Source organism: Pogoniulus pusillus, chromosome 41 (genome assembly GCF_015220805.1).
Source record: "Pogoniulus pusillus isolate bPogPus1 chromosome 41, bPogPus1.pri, whole genome shotgun sequence".
Classification (NCBI taxonomy): domain Eukaryota; kingdom Metazoa; phylum Chordata; class Aves; order Piciformes; family Lybiidae; genus Pogoniulus; species Pogoniulus pusillus.
Window position 1 is genome coordinate 4,772,404 of NC_087304.1, and position 18,121 is coordinate 4,790,524.

Here is an 18,121-nt window from a genome sequence, read left to right on the forward strand (position 1 = left end):
GGAGCTCCTCACAGCAGTGTTCTGTGGAAGCTGTCTCCTGGAGATCCCACAAGGAAGCTGCAGTGTGCTTTGGCTGCTCTCACAGCCCAGGGCATGTCCCACTGCCGTGGCCTCTTGTCCTTAGTAGTAGCAGGAGCTGGGAAGGAGGTGACAGTAAATCCTGCCACTGTTTATCCCTAACACAGCAGAGCTGCTGCCTGCAAAGCACTGCAGAAGTTCTCTCCCAAAGCTTTCTCTGCTGCTTGGGTGCTTGGAGACCTTTTGGGCTCTTCTCTTGCTGAAGGTGTTGAACTGATTCTCCCCTCCCGTGAGCTTTGTGGCTGTTGTGTGTGTTTGTTGGTTCTGCAATACCCTAATCTAGTTAGAGGAGCATCCTTTGCAGCAAGCATTGTCTGGGATAGGTGCTGAGATGTTCCTTAGGATAAAGAAATGGGACCAAGCACAGGGAAATGTTTCCTCTCTCTGCACTCCTCAGAGTTCCAGAGCACCTTGGCTTGCTGTTGGGGCATGCAGACCCCTTTCATTAGCTGATGAAGCTTTGCATGCAGTAGTTTTTGGGCTCCCTGCCTTGTTGATTTTTGCTTTTTGCTCCTAGTTCATGGAATAAACCCCAGAATGGCTGGAGATGATCTTCAGGAAGAGATGGGATAAAGCCCAGCTTTGAGGATTTTGTTTTTCCCCTGCTTGTGGGTACTGGGAAGGCATCCTTGGAGCAGATGGTGCTGGCAAGGATCCTTCTCAGGCCAGAATTCAAGTTCCTTTCCCTGAGCCAGAGACTCCTGATCGAGCCCAGTGTGCAGTGCTGCAGCAGAGCCTGGCATGGTGCTTCCTGCTCAGGGTCAGCTCTGGTGGCATTTCCAGACCTGGCTTAAAAATAGCAGAAGAGTTCTCAGTGAGATTGCACTGCAGCAGGAGTTTGGGAGTCATGAAGTTCTATCCCACTTCTCCAGCAGTCATTGTCTGTATCTTCTGCCTCTCTACCAGGATTTTCCTAGTGACAATGCTTTCCTGCAGTAGTTAGAATCACAGAATCAGGCAGGGCTGGAAGGGAGTACAAGGAGCAGGCAGTGCCAACCCCTGCCATGCCCAGGGACACCCTGCCCTAGAACAGGCTGCACACAGCCTCAGCCAGCCTGGCCTCAACCACCTCCAGCCATGGGGCCTCAACCACCTCCCTGGGCAGCCCCTACCAGGCTCTCACCACTCTCCTGCTCAACAGCTTCCTCCCCACCTCCAGCTTTGCTCTCTTCCCCTCAGACCTGTCACTAGAGACACTAGTTCAGAGGAAACCTCCAGCAGATGGATGCTTGGAGCTTATCATCTCCTGTGGTTTGTCTCTGGGATACAAGAAGCTGCTTCCTCTTTGTGTATTTCTGCCAAACATTGGTGCAGGAAATTGTTCTTGTGGCTGTAGATCAACTTTGCTCCTTAGCTAAAAGTCCTGACCCTTAAAAGAGTTGTTTCTTTCTTCTGCATGGCAAAGCTGAAGTCACTTTAGGCAGGGCCACCCTGGAGATGGGGAGGGTTGGTTAAAGAGCCTGGGAAGTATTTGATGAGACCAAGTGCTGGGTTTGGCACAGCACAGTCCCCTGCAGCACTGCAGGCTTCTTGTGGCCTTCCAGCATCTGAAAGGGGCTACAAAAAAAGCTGGGGAGGGACTTTTGAGGCTGTCAGGGAGTGACAGGAGCACACCTTGAGGCTGTGTCCTCTTGTTCTGGTGCTGGCCACCTGAGAGAAGAGAGCAACCTCCTCCTGGCCACAACCTCCCCTCAGGTAGTTGTAGACAGCAATGAGGTCTCCCCTGAGCCTCCTCTTCTCCAGGCTAACCAATCCCAGCTCCCTCAGCCTCTCCTCCTAGGGCCTTATGGTGTTCAAGCAAAGCCTGGATGAGGCACTCAGTGCCATGGTCTGGTTGCCTGGCTAGGGCTGGGTGCTAGGTTGGGCTGTTTGAGCTTGGAGCTCTCTTCCAGCCCGGTTGGTTCTGTGATTCCCTCTTGCTGGTAGCATCCCAATCCCACCACGTTGCGCTCGCCGTTTAAAAGTCGCCTCGGCCGCAGCCGGCCCAGTGCTGCCCTCCGGTGGCAGCTGGAGCGCATTGCAGCTGCCGGCGCTGCTTGCCTGACGCGCGGAGTGTCACAGTGTCACAGTGTCACCAGGGTTGGAAGAGACCTCACAGCTCATCAAGTCCAACCCTTTAGCACAGAGCTCAAGGCCAGACCATGGCACCAAGTGCCACGTCCAGTCCTGCCTTGAACAGCTCCAGGGACAGCGACTCCACCACCTCCCCGGGCAGCCCATTCCAGTGGCCAATGACTCTCTCAGTGAAGAACTTTCTCCTCACCTCCAGCCTAAACTTCCCCTGGTGCAGCTTGAGGCTGTGTCCTCTCGTTCTGGTGCTGGCCACCTGAGAGAAGAGAGCAACCTCCTCCTGGCCACAACCTCCCCTCAGGTAGTTGTAGACAGCAATAAGGTCTCCCCTGAGCCTCCTCTTCTCCAGGCTAACCAATCCCAGCTCGCTCAGCCTCTCCTCCTAGGGCCTTATGGTGTTCAAGCAAAGCCTGGATGAGGCACTCAGTGCCATGGTCTGGTTGCCTGGCTAGGGCTGGGTGCTAGGTTGGGCTGTTTGAGCTTGGAGCTCTCCTCCAGCCTGGTTGGTTCTGTGATTCCCTCTTGCTGGTAGCATCCCAATCCCACCACGTTGCGCTCGCCGTTTAAAAGTCGCCTCGGACGCAGCCGGCCCAGTGCTGCCCTCCGGTGGCAGCTGGAGCGCATTGCAGCTGCCGGCGCTGCTGGCCTGACGCGCGGAGCATCCTTTTTGGCAGCGCTTTGCGACTGAAATGCCGATAAAACGCTCGATTTGCCGTCAGTTTCCAGCGTGGCATTGCAAAAGTCTGTTTTAAGTATTGTGATTTCTTGCCGAGTGATTTTTGAACGTGGTTTGGTTCCTCCCCCCCCGTGCAGTTCTGCAGTAAATGGAGTGATTTTGCTTCTCACGGTGTGCAGCTTGTGCATCTTGCCTTTCTTTTAAGAGTTGTCTGACTTCATTTGGTCCATTTACATCGCCAACACGATCAGTGTAATGAAGCTGAAGCCTTGGGCAACTTGGTCTCGTGGAATGTGTCCCTGCCCCATGGGAGGTGGTTTGGAACTGGATGATCTTTAAGGTCCCTTCCAACCTAAACCATTCAGTGAATGTGAATCTCCTGGAGAGCTGCTTTCAAAACTCGAATTTTATGGTTTGTTTTCTTTTAATGGAGCTTACCAAGTGAAGACCCCAAGAAGGAGTAACTAATACAGTGGCCAAAGCTTGTGGCTTTGTAACTGAAGACAGAAAAGGCTGAAGTATTCTGAGGGGGAAACTTTATGGCACATCTGGTTCTGCGTGCACTTGGACAGGTGCTGAAGGGAGTGAGAAGTTTGCTGTCCATGACCACCCTTCTGCTGAGGCACAGCTTCCTCTGATGAGGGTCTGCTCAGCAAGTTTGCTGCTGACACCAAGCTGGGAGGCTTGGCTGAGAGAGCTGCAGGCTGTGAGGCCATCCAGAGAGACCTGGAGAGACAGAGCTGGGCACAGAGGAACCAAATGAGGTTCAACAAGGACAAGTGCAGAGTCCTGCTCCTGGGGAGGAGAAATAAACTGCAGCAGTCCAGGCTGGGAGGTGACTGCTGGAGAGCAGCCCTGTGGAAAGGGACCAGGGAGTGCTGGGGGAGAACATCCATGGGGCATCAATGTACCCTGGTGGCCAAGAGGGCCAGTGTGGTCCTGGGGGGCACTAAGCAGAGTGTGTCCAGCATATCAAGGGGGAGATTCTGCTCCCTCTCTACTCTGCTCTGGTGAGATCTCATCTTGAATACTGTGTTCAGTTTTGGGCTCCCCAGTTGCAGAGGGACAGGGATCTGCTGGAGAGAGTCCAGGGAAGGGCCATGAGGATGATGAGGGGACTGCAGCACTGCCTGATGAGGAGAGGCTGAGGGCCCTGGGGCTGCTTAGCCTGGAGAAGAGAAGACTGAGAGGGGATTTAAAAAAGGTTTATGAATATCTGAGGGCTGGGGGTGACGAGTGGGGGACAGGCTCTGCTCACTGCTCCCTGGCACAGGACAGGCAGCAATGGATGGAAGCTGCAGCACAGGAGGTTCCAGCTCAACACAAGGGACAACTTCTTGCCTGGAAGGGTCCCAGAGCCCTGGCACAGGCTGCCCAGAGAGGTTGTGGAGTCTCCTTGTGTGGAGCCTTTCCAGGCCTGTCTGGATGTGTTCCTGTGTGCCCTGAGCTGGATTGGATGGTGCTGCTCTGGCAGGGGGGTTGGATTCGATCTCTTTGAGTCCCTTCCAACCCCTGACATCCTGTGAACCTGTGTGATGGATGGAAGGGGCCATGCTAAGGCTGTGGTCTTTATTTAGGCTCTGTCAGATCTCTGGGATGATACTGGGATCAGGAGCTCCCTGATACCTGACCCTGCTTAGGGCCTTGCTGCCAAATAGCCTGAGTGGGTTTTTGGTCCGAAGCTCTTTCCAGCCACGTTAGAGGACAGCATTTACAAGCCCTGCCCTAGAGGGAAATGAAAAGAATCTCCACACCTGTTGGGGAAATTCATTCAAGCAGAAAGAAAACCAAAGCTTTTAACCAGTCTCTTTGTTTTTCCTGCCTCTCCTTTCCTTCTCCCTCTTTGCTTGCCCTCCTCAGGTGCCGTCACCCAGCTAGAGCCATGGGGTCGGAAGCGCCAAGTCCGCAGAACCCTGGCTGCAAGATCATGACCTTCCGCCCCAGCCTGGAGGAGTTCCGGGACTTTGGGAAGTACATTGCCTACATGGAGTCCCAGGGAGCCCACAGAGCAGGGCTGGCCAAGGTGAGGTGCCCTGACCTGGGCAGTAGAAAGCTTCCTGGAGCTGCCTTCCCCAGGCTCCGCGATACGGAAGGCATCTGTGCAGCTGCGTCGGGCAGAAGCGGTTTGAGTTCAGTAGCTGAGCAGAGCATGGTTTTGAAACTGGACTTGGCCTCTGCTGTGGAGCCCTGAGAGAGGAAATGCAGAGGAGTTAGAGGCCTTTCCTGAGGGTGGAAGAGGAGTTTATTTGCAGGATTCACAGTTTTGGGTTGGGTTGGAAGGGACCTTCAAGATCATCCTACTTAAAGCCCCTGCCATGGGCAAGGACACCTCACAGGAGCCCAGGCTGCTTAAGGCCTCATCCAGCTTGGCCTTGGACATCTTGAGCTGGGGGTGTGCAGCCTGGAGAAGAGGAGGCTCAGGGGTGACCTCCTTGCTGTCTACAACTACCTGAAGGGAGGCTGTAGCCAGGTGTGGTTGGTCTCTTCTCCCAGGCAACCACCAACAGAACAAGGGCACACAGCCTCAAGTTGTGCCAGGGGAGGTTGAGGCTGGATGTTAGGAGGAAGTTGTTGTCAGGGAGAGTGATTGGCACTGGAATGGGCTGCCCAGGGAGGTGGTGGAGTCTCTGTGGCTGGAGGTGTTGAAGCCAAGCCTGGCTGGGGCACTTAGTGCCATGGTCTGGTGCTTGGGCAGGGCTGGGTGCTAGGTTGTTCTGGCTGAGCTTGGAGCTCTCTTCCAACCTGCTTGATTCTCTGATTAGAGCATTTGTGGTGATCTCCTGTTGTAGCACAAGCTGAGGGGGATCATTTGTTGTGTCAGGGTAGTTGTTCCATCTGGTTTTTCAGAAGAACAGCAGAGAAATAAAGCTGCTGGGCATGAAACAATTCTTCTTCCTTCTCAACCATAGGTCAGTTACTGCTTTTATTGTGGCTCTAAATAGAGCTGGGGAGTGATAAAAGCTCTCTGAAATGCTTCCTTGTCCACTCCAGTATCTCAGCAATTCCATTCCACAGCTCTGCTAGGCTAGATTATTTTAATAAAGGTTGTTGATGAATTCCAAGTGTTGTAAAGAAATTACCTGTAGGACTAAACCTGAACATTTCAAGTTCATTTCTGTGTCTCTCAATTGCAGCTGCAGCTGAGAGCCTTGTAATGAAAGCAGAACTGAGCATATCCTGGAGGAATGATGGCCATGAAAGTCAATAACTTGTCCTCCAGTTCCTGTAAATTCCATTTGCTTAATTCTTACACCAAATTACATTGCAGATCTATCTCTCTCTATATATATATATTTTTTCATTCCCCAGGCCCACTGAAGGACCTCCTGATCCTCCTCTCCTCTTGAGCCTAGAATTGTTGGCAGCTTCTCTGTTTAAAAGGACTCTTTTTTTTCCTTCAGCAGGGTTTTTTCTTTTGCCTGGCCTCCAAGAGCAAAAATAAAGAGTTCTGAACACTGAATCCCCTCCACATATTCCCCTGCTTTGTTCTTCTGTACTCCTTACCCCTTCCTGTTTCAGGAGCTGACCCTCAGTAGATCACCCACAAATACAACACAGCAGCAATAATGCAGCAGAGTTTGAGCTTCCCTGGTTGAAAAAAACAAACCCCAAACCTCCTCCATCCCCCTCAGGAAAACTCTGATGTAAGTGATCCTCTAGATCAGAGAATCATTGATTGAGTTGGGAAGGACCTTAGAGATCATTTGTTTATGACCCCAGGGACACCTCCTTCTAGACCAAGTAGCTCAAGGCCTCATCTAAGGAGGCTTTGAACACTCCCAGGCTTGGAGCCTCCACAACTTCTCTGGGCAGCCTGTTCCAGTGCCTCACCACCCTCCTAGGGAAGAATTTCTTACTAACAGCTAATCCACATCTGGTTCCTTCTAGTTGGAAGCCATTGCCCCTTGTCCTGTCAGTGCTTTTGGACAGTCTCTCTGCAGCTCTCCTGTACTCCCTTCAAAGGCAGGAAGACTGCTCTAAGGTCTCCTCAGAGCCTTCTCCAGCCTGGATAACCTCAACTCTCTCAGCCTGTCTTCATATCAGAGGTGCTCCAGCTTCCTCTGGTTATGCTCCAACAGTTCCATGTCCTTCCTGTGGTGGGGACTCCAGAGCTGGCCCCAGCACTGCAGGTGTGGTCTCAGCAGAGGGGCAGAATCCCCTCCCTTGCCCTATTGCCCATGCTGCTGGGCATCAGCCCTGGCTTCAGCTGGCTTCTGGGCTGCAGAGGTGGAGTAGTTGTGTAGACTGCTGCAAGAAGCTGGAGGTAGGGAGAGTCAGGCTGGGGGTGAGGAGGAAGTTGTTGAGCAGGAGAGTGGTGAGAGCCTGGCAGGGGTTGCCCAGGGAGGTGGTTGAGGCCCCATGGCTGGAGGTGTTTGAGGCCAGGCTGGCTGAGGCTGTGTGCAGCCTGCTCTAGGGTAGGGTGTCCCTGGGCATGGCAGGGGTTGGCACTGCCTGCTCCTTGTGCTCCCTTCCCACCCTGACTGGTTCTATGAAAAGCTTCTGGGCTTGGAGAGATGAAACATTGCTGAAGCTGCTGAGTCTTCTGGCAGCTTTGTGGCTTAGTAGATGAGTGCAGCTTTGGAGGGCAGGCAGGAGCAGTGCCCCTGGCACAGTTGTTTCTTTGGTGTGACTGTCCAGCTCCCTCTGCTGTGAGACAGGGCTGGGGGCACTGCTGGTGGGCAGGAGCCCTCTGGTCACAGCAGCTAGTCCTGCACTGGAGCAGATGTAGAACAGGTGCCTTGTCATGTGTGGTGGTTATTTGAGAGGCTGCTGTTATCTGAGAACATGCAGCAGCAGCATGGAGTGAATTCCACTTCCCCAGTTCCTTCTCCACTGGGAGCTGGCTGTGCCTGCTGCAAACACAGATTCAGACAGGCAGGAAAAGACCTCTGAGATCACAGAATGGTTTAGGTTGGAGGGGCCCATCCAGTTCCAAGCCCCTGCCATAGGCAGGGACACCTCTCACTAGAACAGGTCACTCAAGGCCTCATCCAGACTGGCCCTGAACACTTCCAGGGAGGGAGCATCTACAGCCTCCCTGGGCAGCCTATCAAGTCATAGAATCAAGCAGGTTGGAAGAGAGCTCCAAGCTCAGCCAGCCCAACCCAGCACCCAGCCCTGGCCAAGCACCAGACCATGGCACCAAGTGCCACATCCAGTCCTGCCTTGAACAGCTCCAGGGACAGCGACTCCACCACCTCCCCAGGCAGCCCATTCCAGTGTCCAATGACTCTCTCAGGGAAGAACTTTCTCCTCACCTCCAGCCTAAACTTCCCCTGGTGCAGCCTGAGGCTGTGTCCTCTTGTTCTGGTGCTGGCCACCTGAGAGAAGAGAGCAACCTCCTCCTGGCCACAACCTCCCCTCAGGTAGTTGTAGACAGCAATAAGGTCTCCCCTGAGCCTCCTCTTCTCCAGGCTAACCAATCCCAGCTCCCTCAGCCTCTCCTCGTAGGGCTGTGCTCAAGGCCTCTCCCCAGCCTCATTGCCCTTCTCTGGACACACTCAAGCATCTCAATGTCCCTCCTAAACTGGGGGGCCCAGAACTGAACACAGCACTCAAGGTGGTTTTTTTTTCCCCTTCTTTTCCAGGTGATTCCTCCTAAAGAATGGAAGCCTAGGAAAACCTATGATGACATAGATGACATGGTTATCCCAGCTCCCATCCAGCAGGTGGTCACTGGGCAGTCTGGGTTGTTCACCCAGTACAACATCCAGAAGAAACCCATGACTGTGGGAGAGTACCGGCGGTTGGCCAACAGCGAGAAGTACGTTGGTGTGAAGTGCTGCTCCTTTAGGTGCTGCTCCTTTAGGTGCTGCCTGGCTGGGGGAGTTGTGTTGGAAAGGTTTCTTCTTTAGGAACAAGCTGAGAAAGGAAAAAAATGCAGCCCTGTTAAACAGGAGATGGTTTGGAGGGAAGTGGTTGGTGTTGTTCCATTCAGAACCTCCACCCACTTTGGAACTTGGTGGCTTTTGATGTGTCCTTGAATCTTTGTCTGGGAGGTAGTAGAGAAAGATTCTTCCCAGTCAGTATTTGGCTTGGAGGTACCTGAGAAGAGTGGCTTGGGGCTCAAAGAAGAGCTCTTGGTGCTCTAATGGCTGGTCTGGAAATCCTGTTCCATCACTGGGGCAGAAGTACAACTATGAAGGAGTGCCTGAGCTCCAACACCAGCGTCCTCTGAAGGCAGCAGGAGCTCTGCAGAGCACTGGGACAAGCCAGCTGCTACGAGCTGTGATTGCATCCCATTCCAGAGTCCCTGTCCCAGAGCTCTGGAGTACACTGGGCTTTAACTCCAGCTTCATGCAGTCAGCTTTGACATAAGTATTGCTAATAGAGCAAACACAGCAATGCTCTACCTGCCCGCAGCTCCCTGGGTCATGACCACATCCTGTACCCTTAGGATGGGGATTTGGTGCTCCACTAAGTTCACATCTTGCAACCTGTCTGCAGCTCCCTGGGTCATAACCATGTCCTGTGCCCTTAGGATGGGGATTTGGTGCTCTTAATTGCACATCCTGCAACCTGTCTGCAGCTCCCTGGGTCATAACCATGTCCTGTATTCTTAGGATGGGGATTTGGTGCTCTTAAGTGCACGTCCTGCAACCTACCTGCAGCTCCCTGGGTTATAACCATGCCCTGTGCCCTTAGGATGGGGATTTGGTGCTCTTAATTGCACATCTTGCAACCTGCCTGCAGCTCCCTGGGTCACAACCATGTCCTGTACCCTTAGGATGGGGATTTGGTGCTCCACTAAGTTCACATCTTGCAACCTGTCTGCAGCTCCCTGGGTCATAACCATGTCCTGTACCCTTAGGATGGGGATTTGGTGCTCCACTAAGTGCACATCTTGCAACCTCCCTGCAGCTCCCTGGGTCACAACCATGTCCTGTGCCCTTAGGATGGGGATTTGGTGCTCTTAATTGCACATCTTGCAACCTCCCTGCAGCTCCCTGGGTCACAACCGTGTCCTGTGCCCTTAGGATGGGGATTTGGTGCTCCACTAAGTGCACATCCTGCACCTCCCTGTAGCTCCCTGGGTCACAACCATGTCCTGTGCCCTTAGGATGGGGATTTGGTGCTCCACTAAGTGCACATCCTGCAACCTGCCTGCAGTTCCCTGGGTCATAACCATGTCTTGTGTTCTTAGGATGGAGATTTGGTGCTCCACTAAGTGCACATCCTACACTAAGAGGTTTTGCAGACAGGCTTAAAAGGCAGTGAGGAGTCTGCAGTGAAGCATCAGAGTCTGACAGGAATGAGAAGTGAAATGCACCTTCCCCAGCCTCCTGAGCCTGCCTGCTTTGGAATGCACCAATCCTTTCAGTCATTTGTCTGGCTGTGATGAGTGCTCCTTAGGGCTTCTCACATCCTTATCTTTGCCATGTCCTTATCAGGTATTGTACTCCACGACATCAAGATTTTGAAGACCTGGAGCGCAAGTACTGGAAGAACCTCACATTTGTCTCCCCAATTTATGGGGCTGATATCAGTGGCTCCTTGTATGATGCAGTAAGTGAAATGCTCTTCCTTATCTTAGACATGGAATTATTGCTCCTTTCTTACTGCAGAACAGCAGTTCAGAGTTCAGCTGATCTGAAATCACAGAGTCATTAAGGTTGAAAAAGACCTCCAAGGTCGTTGAGTTCAGCCATGGACCCAACACTGCCAGGTCACCACTGAACCATGGCCCTCAGCACCACATCTCTCTGGCTTTTAAACACCTCCAGAGATGGAGACTCCACCACTGCCCTAGGCAGCCTGTGCCAGGGTTTGACAGCCCTTCTGGGGAAGAAATTGTGCCTGACATTCAAACTAAACCTCTCCTGATGCAGCTTGAGGCCATTTCTTCTTGTTCTATCACTTGTTACTAGACAGAAGAGACCAACCCTCACCTGGCTCCAGCCTCCTTCCAGGGAGATGTAGAGAATCAGAGGTCTTCAAGGTGGCCAAGAGACCCAATGGCATCCTGGGCTGGCTCAGGAGCAGTGTGGGCAGCAGGACAAGGGAGGTTCTTGTGCCCCTGTGCTCAGCACTGCTCAGGCCACCCCTGGAGTGCTGTGTCCAGTTGTGGGCTCCTGAATTGCAGAGAGATGTTGAGGTGCTGGAAGGTGTTTGGAGAAGGGCAGCAAGGCTGGGGAGGGGCCTGGAGCACAGCCCTGTGAGGAGAGGCTGAGGGAGCTGGGGGGGTGCAGGCTGCAGCAGAGGAGGCTCAGGGCAGAGCTGATTGCTGCCTGCAGCTGCCTGCAGGGAGGCTGTAGCCAGGTGGGGTTGGGCTCTGCTGCCAGGCACCCAGCAACAGAAGAAGGGGACCCAGGCTGAAGCTGTGTCAGGGCAGGTTGAGGCTGGATGTGAGGAGGAAGTTGCTGTCAGAGAGAGTGATTGGCACTGGAATGGGCTGCCCAGGGAGGTGGTGGAGTGGCTGTGGCTGGAGGTGTTGCAGCCAATCCTGGCTGGGGCACTGAGTGCCATGGTCTGGTGCTTGGCCAGGGCTGGGTGCTAGGTTGGGCTGGGTGAGCTTGGAGCTCTCTTCCAGCCTGCCTGATTCTATGATTCAAGGACCATTTTGGTTGAGACCTTGAACAACTTGCTCTGGTGGAAGGTGTCCCTGCCCATCTAAGGCAGAGGCCTCAGAACTAGCTGATCTTTAAGTCCCCTTCCATCCCAAACCATTTCATGCATATTTCTCACAAGTTTTTATTTGTTTTTTTTGTCTTTAAATGGGAATAAAATTGAGACTTCTGCTGAAGCACCTTAGGGAGCCAGATAAAACCCTAACCCAGCATGTGAAGCAATTGGGTGCTTCATCAAAAACACTTTTGATTTGGATTAGAGCACAATGAAAACGTTTTCATCTGCCTCTGTTCCCCCCTGCCCCCCCCTTTGGAAGCAGCTAAATTGGGATCCAATGCACCTGCATGGGAAATGATTTTACAATTCAAATTGTTTCAGCTTTTCCTTGGAGAAATTGCATCCTCTGCTTGAATTCTGTTGTGGTTCCTCCTTGATTCTGTTGTGGCTTCTTCTGCTGGAGATGATAAAGGTTGCTTATCTTCCTGCTCTGTTTAGGAAGCTAATTTAAAGCAGTGCCCTGCCTCTGCAGTTTTCTTTTGAGCAGAAAGTGGCCTCTTTTGGGGGATGCTGTTTGATTGTCTGCAGTATAAGCTGCTTGGTAATGCCAAAGAGTGCTATTGTTAGTGGAGGACTCTCCAGAGCTGGCCCCAGCTCTGCAGCTGGGGGCTGAGCAGAGGGGCAGAATCCCCTCCCTGCCTCTGCTGCCCATGCTGCTGAGGATCAGCTCAGGTTGGGTTGGCTCTGGGCTGTGGGAGCACATTGGTGGCTCATGTCCAGCTTTTTATCCAGCATCACCCTCAAGTCCTTCTCCACAGGACTGCTCCATTCCTTCATTACTCATCCTGGGTCCATCCTGAGGGTTGCCCTCAAGCCTGCTGCAGGACCTTGCTGCTACTCTGCAGGCAGCCTCAAGTGGAAGACTTGTACCAGTTTGTGTGGCCTTTACTGAAGCAGAGCAAAGCAACTTTCAGATCCAGACCTGTTTATTGCCTTTGCTGTTCAAACACTGATAAGAGCACAGCTCTTTGCCCTCTCCTTTATCTGAAGCACTGAGATGATGTAGAGGCTTCTGCCACTTTGCCTAGGTTGAAGTCTGGTGTTTCTCAGCAGCTGCTACACCTCCAGCAGGTGAGGAATGCCTGGGTGGAAGAAGCCCTGGAGAGAAGTGTGTTTTATCTTGTGTTTATTAGGCAGGCAGTCACTTATCTGCAGGCTATCACACAGTACAAGTGCTGCTTCAGAGAACACATTCAGTGAGAGGTTTGTGCCACAAACTGGTGGCAATGCAACTCCTCATGGTTATTGATGGACACCACCTTTCTGGAAGCAGGTGGAATGAAATGAGTGCAGGTAGCAGCAGCATGGCCACATCTGAATACGTTCAGAGGAAGCTGTGGCATTCTTCTGCTTCATCAGCTGGGAGATGTTCCAGTCCCAAACATCTGCTTTGGTCCAGTCCCAAACAACTGCTTTCTTCCAGTCCCAAACATCTGCTTTTGTCCAGTCCCAAACATCTGCTTTTGTCCAGTCCCAAACAACTGCTTTCTTCCAGTCCCAAACATCTGCTTTTGTCCAGTCCCAAACATCTGTTTTTGTCCAGTCCCAAACATCTGCTTTTGTCCAGTCCCAGGCATCTGCTTTGGTCCAGTCCCAAACATCTGCTTTGCATTCTAGGATGTGGAAGAATGGAACATTGGCAACCTGAACACCCTCTTAGACATGGTGGAACACGAGTGTGGCATTATCATAGAAGGTGTAAACACTCCTTACCTCTACTTTGGCATGTGGAAGACAACCTTTGCTTGGCATACAGAGGACATGGATCTCTACAGCATCAACTACCTGCATTTTGGGGAGCCAAAATCCTGGTAAGTGAGCAAATGCTAAATGGTGGCTGCAAACCTTTGCCCTCACATAGATCACTGCAAAACCTCTTGCTTCAGGTCTACCTAATTCAGCCCCCTTGATCATTTTTCTAGCCTCCTTTGGACCCTCTCCATCAGGTCCATGCCCTTCCTGTGCTGAGGGCTCCAGAACTGGACTCAGTATTCCAGGGTGAGATCTTACCAGAGCCAAGTGACAGAGTCACAGAATCAGGCAGGGTTGGAAGGGACCACAAGGAGCAGGCAGTGCCAACCCCCTGCCATGCCCAGGGACACCCTACCCTAGAGCAGGCTGCCCACAGCCTCAGCCAGCCTGGCCTCAAACACCTCCAGCCATGGAGCCTCAACCACCTCCCTGGGCAACCCCTGCCAGGCTCTCACCACTCTCCTGCTCAACAACTTCCTCCTCACCTCCACCCTCACTCTCCACACCTCCAGCTTTGCTCCATCCCCCCAGTCCTGGCACTCCCTCACAGCCTCAAAAGTCCCTCCCCAGCTTTTTTTGTAGCCCCTTTCACATCCTGGAGGGCCACAATAAGCCTGGAGTGCTGCAGGGGACTGTGGTGTGCCAAACCCAGTGCTTGGTCTCACCAAATACTTCCCAGGCTCTCACCACTCTCATGCTGAACAACTTCCTCCTCACATCCAGTCTGAACGTACCCACCTCTAGCTTTGCTCAGGGTATTCTTCCTCCAGCTTCTCATTGAATGGTGTAACCAGAGGGATTTAGCCACCTAGAAGAGCTTTGCCAAAGATCTTGATGTGACTAATAAAATATTGACATTTAGGTGCAAATTAGAGCTTAAATGTCAGGGTGTGAAGCTGCAGTCACTGTGCCCTGGCAGTGGCAGATGAGAGCCTCCCATCTCTCTGCAATATGAGTCCCCTGTGCCACCAGGTTAGCTCCAGGCTGCTACTGCTGCCTCTGGCCATAGAAAACTCACAACAACAAAGGGGGTTTAATGAATGGATGGAGTCTGAACAGCCATGGAAAGAGGCTGAGTCAGAAAGTTCAGTGGCAGGGAGTCTTATTTTGCCAGCATGTAGCTGCTGGTTAGAGTTGCCCTTTCAGGCAGATCAGAGAATCATAGAATCAAGCAGGTTGGAAGAGAGCTCCAAGCTCAGCCAGCACAACCTAGCACCCAGCCCTGCCCAAGCACCAGACCATGGCACTGAGTGCCCCAGCCAGGCTTGGCTTCAACACCTCCAGCCACAGCCACTCCACCACCTCCCTGGGCAGCCCATTCCAATGCCAATCACTCTCTCTGCCAACATCTTCCTCCTCACATCCATCCCGAACCTCCCCTGGCACAACTTGAGACCCCTGAGGGATTTTGCAGAGTCCCATGATAGCTCTGTGAAAGAAACTTGACCTCCAGGAGCATCTCTCTGGATTAGCAGTGAAATCTGACACGTTTTAGACGCTGTCGTTTCTCTCCCCTCACCTTCAGCAGCAGCTCATCAAACCCTTTCTGTTCGGTGCCTGTCTCCAGCAGATGGTGCCAGCAGCACATGAGAATCGTGGAGTGGTTTAGGGTGGAAGGGACCTCAAAGCTCAGCCAGTTCCAACTAGAGGGGCACCTCCTACTAGAACAGGTCACTCAAGGCCTCATCCAACCTGATCCTGAACACCTCCAGGGAGGTTGTGGAGCACAGAAGCACAGAATGGGATCTTTGATCACATTGGGTGCTTCTGTGCTCCACAACCTCCCTGGGAAACCTGTGCCAGTCTCTCACCACCCTCACTTGTCAAGAACCCTTTCCTAACATCCACTTTCAATCTCCCCTCTGCCACTTCAAACCCATTCCTCCTCCTCCTCCACTCATCCCAAGCTCTTGTCAATAGTCCCTCCCCAGCCCTCTTGTAGCCCACTTCAGATCCTGCAAGGCCACTCCAAGGTCTCCTGGAAGCCTTCTCTTCTTCAGGCTGCAGAGCCCCAACTCTGAGAACCACTCTCAGAATCACAGACCTTAAAGATCATCCAATTCCAACCTCCCTGCACCTCTCACTAGAACAGGTTGCTCAAGGCCTCATCCAACCTGGCCTGGAACAGCTCCATGGAGGGGGCATCCACACCTCCAGGTTGTGGACAACCTGTTCAGTGTCTCCCTACCCACTCAGTGCTGAGACATTGAGTCCAGGCACTGCTACTTTCAGGTTATCAAGAGGATGCTCAGAGGGCTGCAGCAGCTCTGCTGTGAGCACAGACTGAAAGAGTTGAGGCTGTGCAGGCTGGAGCAGAGCAGGCTCCCAGGGGACCTTGTTGTAGCCTTCCAGCATCTGAAGAGGGCTCCAAAAAAGCTGGGGAGGGACTTTTGAGGCTGTGAGGGAGTGGCAGGAGTGGGGGGAATGGAGCAGAGCTGGAGGTGGGGAGAGTGAGGCTGGAGGTGAGGAGGAAGTTGTTGAGCAGGAGAGTGGTGAGAGCCTGGCAGGGGCTGCCCAGGGAGGTGGTTGAGGCCCCATGGCTGGAGGTGTTTGAGGCCAGGCTGGCTGAGGCTGTGTGCAGCCTGCTCTAGGGTAGGGTGTCCCTGGGCATGGCAGGGGGGTTGGCACTGCCTGCTCCTTGTGGTCCCTTCCAACCCTGACTGATTCTACTTGGATTGAAATAAAGAGAAATCAGCAAATCATCTTGTAAAGGAGCTCAGGCATTGCTGGTCAGAGATCAAAGCAGGAACATGCTCTGCACCTGGCTGGGTTTTGGCTCGTTTTGGGTCTGTGTTTTTAGTTAATCTTTGATTTCTGTATATATATAATTCATTTACTCCACTTCAAATGGAGGGGTGGGTTTGAACCCAACCATTCTGTGTTTATCAGTTCTTTAAAGTAACCATACCTGGAAACCCTGCACTGCTAGGGGAAGATGAGGAGTTGGGAGGTTGGATCATGCTGTGGACAAAATGTTTCTTCCTTCAGCTGAGTTCTGCTGCCCAGATGAAAGTGAGTGGCACACAACTAGATGTGCTCTGACAGGATGCCACTGCTGCTCTGGCAGGCCTCCTGCTCTGCCCTCAAGCATAAGGCAAGAATATGCCACTTGCCTGAGTTGTTTCTTTCTTGTTCTTTGCTGTGACAGCTTCAGTTAATAAGTTCTCATTAATGAGTTCTCATCAATGGTTATCAATATGTACACAGAAGAAGGGGACACAGCCTCAAGCTGTGCCAGGGGAGGTTGAGGCTGGATGTGAGGAGGAAGTTGTTGGCAGAGAGAGTGATTGGCATTGGAATGGGCTGCCCAGGGAGGTGGTGGAGTGGCTGTGGCTGGAGGTGTTGAAGCCAAGCCTGGCTGGGGCACTTAGTGCCATGGTCTGGTGCTTGGGCAGGGCTGGGTGCTAGGTTGTCTGGCTGAGCTTGGAGCTCTCTTCCAACCTGCTTGATTCTATGAAAGGTGAGTGCCAGGAGGCTGGAGCCAAGCACTGCTGGGTGATGCCTGATGCCAAGGGGCAGTGGTGGAAGCTGAGGCAGAGGAAGCTTCATTTAAAGATGAGGAGGATATTTTTGCCTGTGAGGGTGCCAGAGCCCTGGAACAGGCTTCCCAGGGGGGCTGTGGAGTCTCCCTCTCTGGAGACATTCAAAACCCTCCTGGATGCATTCCTGTGTGAGCTGCTCTAGGAAATGCTGCTGTGGCAGAGGGGTTGGACTGGATGAGCTTTGGAGGTCCCTTCCAGCCCCTGACCCTCTGTGATTCTCAAGCTCTGGCTTCTGAGGAGTGAATCCGAATCCCCCTTTGAGCAGAGCTGGAACGTTGCAGGTAGCAGAGCAGTCGCTGGCTCCTGCTTGTCACTGCGGTGGTCGCAGAGCTCAGCTGGGGGAGCTCTTGGACTTCGGTGCTGCCATTCCAGTGGTGCAGCCTGGCTTTGCTCAGAGCTGGCTAAAAACCTTCCTTCTGTTTTTCTGGCACCACCTCTGTGGAAATTTCCCAGCTTCCTTCATCCTTTTTATAGACTCTTTGCCTCTGACAGTGATCATCTTTGAATCACCTCGGGGAACAGCAGGAGTGTGGAGAGTTACAAAGTCTACCAGTTTGGGGTTGAGCTCTAAAAGAAGAGGCAGAGTTATTGTTTGCCTGTCAGAGCTATTTATGTAGTGAAATCAAGGGCTTGGTGGGTTGGTAGTATTCTGCCTCAGAGTTGCCTGTTCAAACCCATAACTTCCTGGCTCATGAATCAGCTTTGGCTACTTTAATCCAGGCTGTGCAACCAGAGCCCTGCTTGGCAGGGGAGCAGGAAGGAGTGGTGGAAACCAGCAGCTCTGTTGGTGAGAAAGGAATTGGGCCCATTGAGGTTGCCTCCCAGACCTCTTCCAGGGGGTTCTCCAAGAAATGTTGCTGTTTGTTTGCTGTGCTGAGGGTAAAAAAACCTCTGAGGGAGGTCTGGAACCTTCTGAGGGAGGTCTGGAACCTTCTGAGGGGGGTCTGGAACCTTCTGAGGAGGGTCTGGATGTGTTCATGAGAGCCACCTCAGCAGACAGCCTGAGAGTGGAAGCTTTCTCCTGGGTCAGGGAGGGTAGTTAGTGACAAATGATTCCATGCCTTTGGGATTTTGGGTTACTCCTCTCTCAAACCAGGTGCTTTGGGAACTTTGGGATTGCAGTTTAATGGCTGTGGCTTGACAACTGAAGGTGGCTTCTTTGTACAGCCTAACGAGCATCTGCTTGGCCATCCAAGCCCTTGATTGATGTGTGCCTGTGTCACTGCAGAGGAGGCCTGCTGCCAACACCTCCTGTGCTGCTGCTTTCCATAGAGCAGGCTGCAGCAGCCTGAGTTGCCTCCACAGGGCTGTGTCGCCAGGGCTGAGGGAAGTGCTTGAGCAGTGAAGGGTCACCCAGTGAGGAGGGAGAGGGAAGAGG

General features: G+C 52.7%; 1 protein-coding gene across 2 annotated transcripts in view; it reads left to right on the forward strand.

Annotated features, from left to right (window-relative positions):
- The window catches only part of KDM4B (lysine demethylase 4B), a 126,297-nt gene that overhangs the window by 14,116 nt on the left and 94,060 nt on the right, over positions 1 to 18,121 (forward strand). For both annotated transcript variants that reach the window (XM_064174896.1, XM_064174895.1), the window contains exons 2-5: positions 4,685 to 4,847; positions 8,413 to 8,588; positions 10,216 to 10,330; positions 13,067 to 13,260. In XM_064174896.1, coding sequence (XP_064030966.1) covers positions 4,707 to 4,847; positions 8,413 to 8,588; positions 10,216 to 10,330; positions 13,067 to 13,260 — 626 coding nt within the window. In that variant the 5' untranslated portion in view covers positions 4,685 to 4,706. The remainder of the gene's footprint in view (positions 1 to 4,684; positions 4,848 to 8,412; positions 8,589 to 10,215; positions 10,331 to 13,066; positions 13,261 to 18,121) is intronic.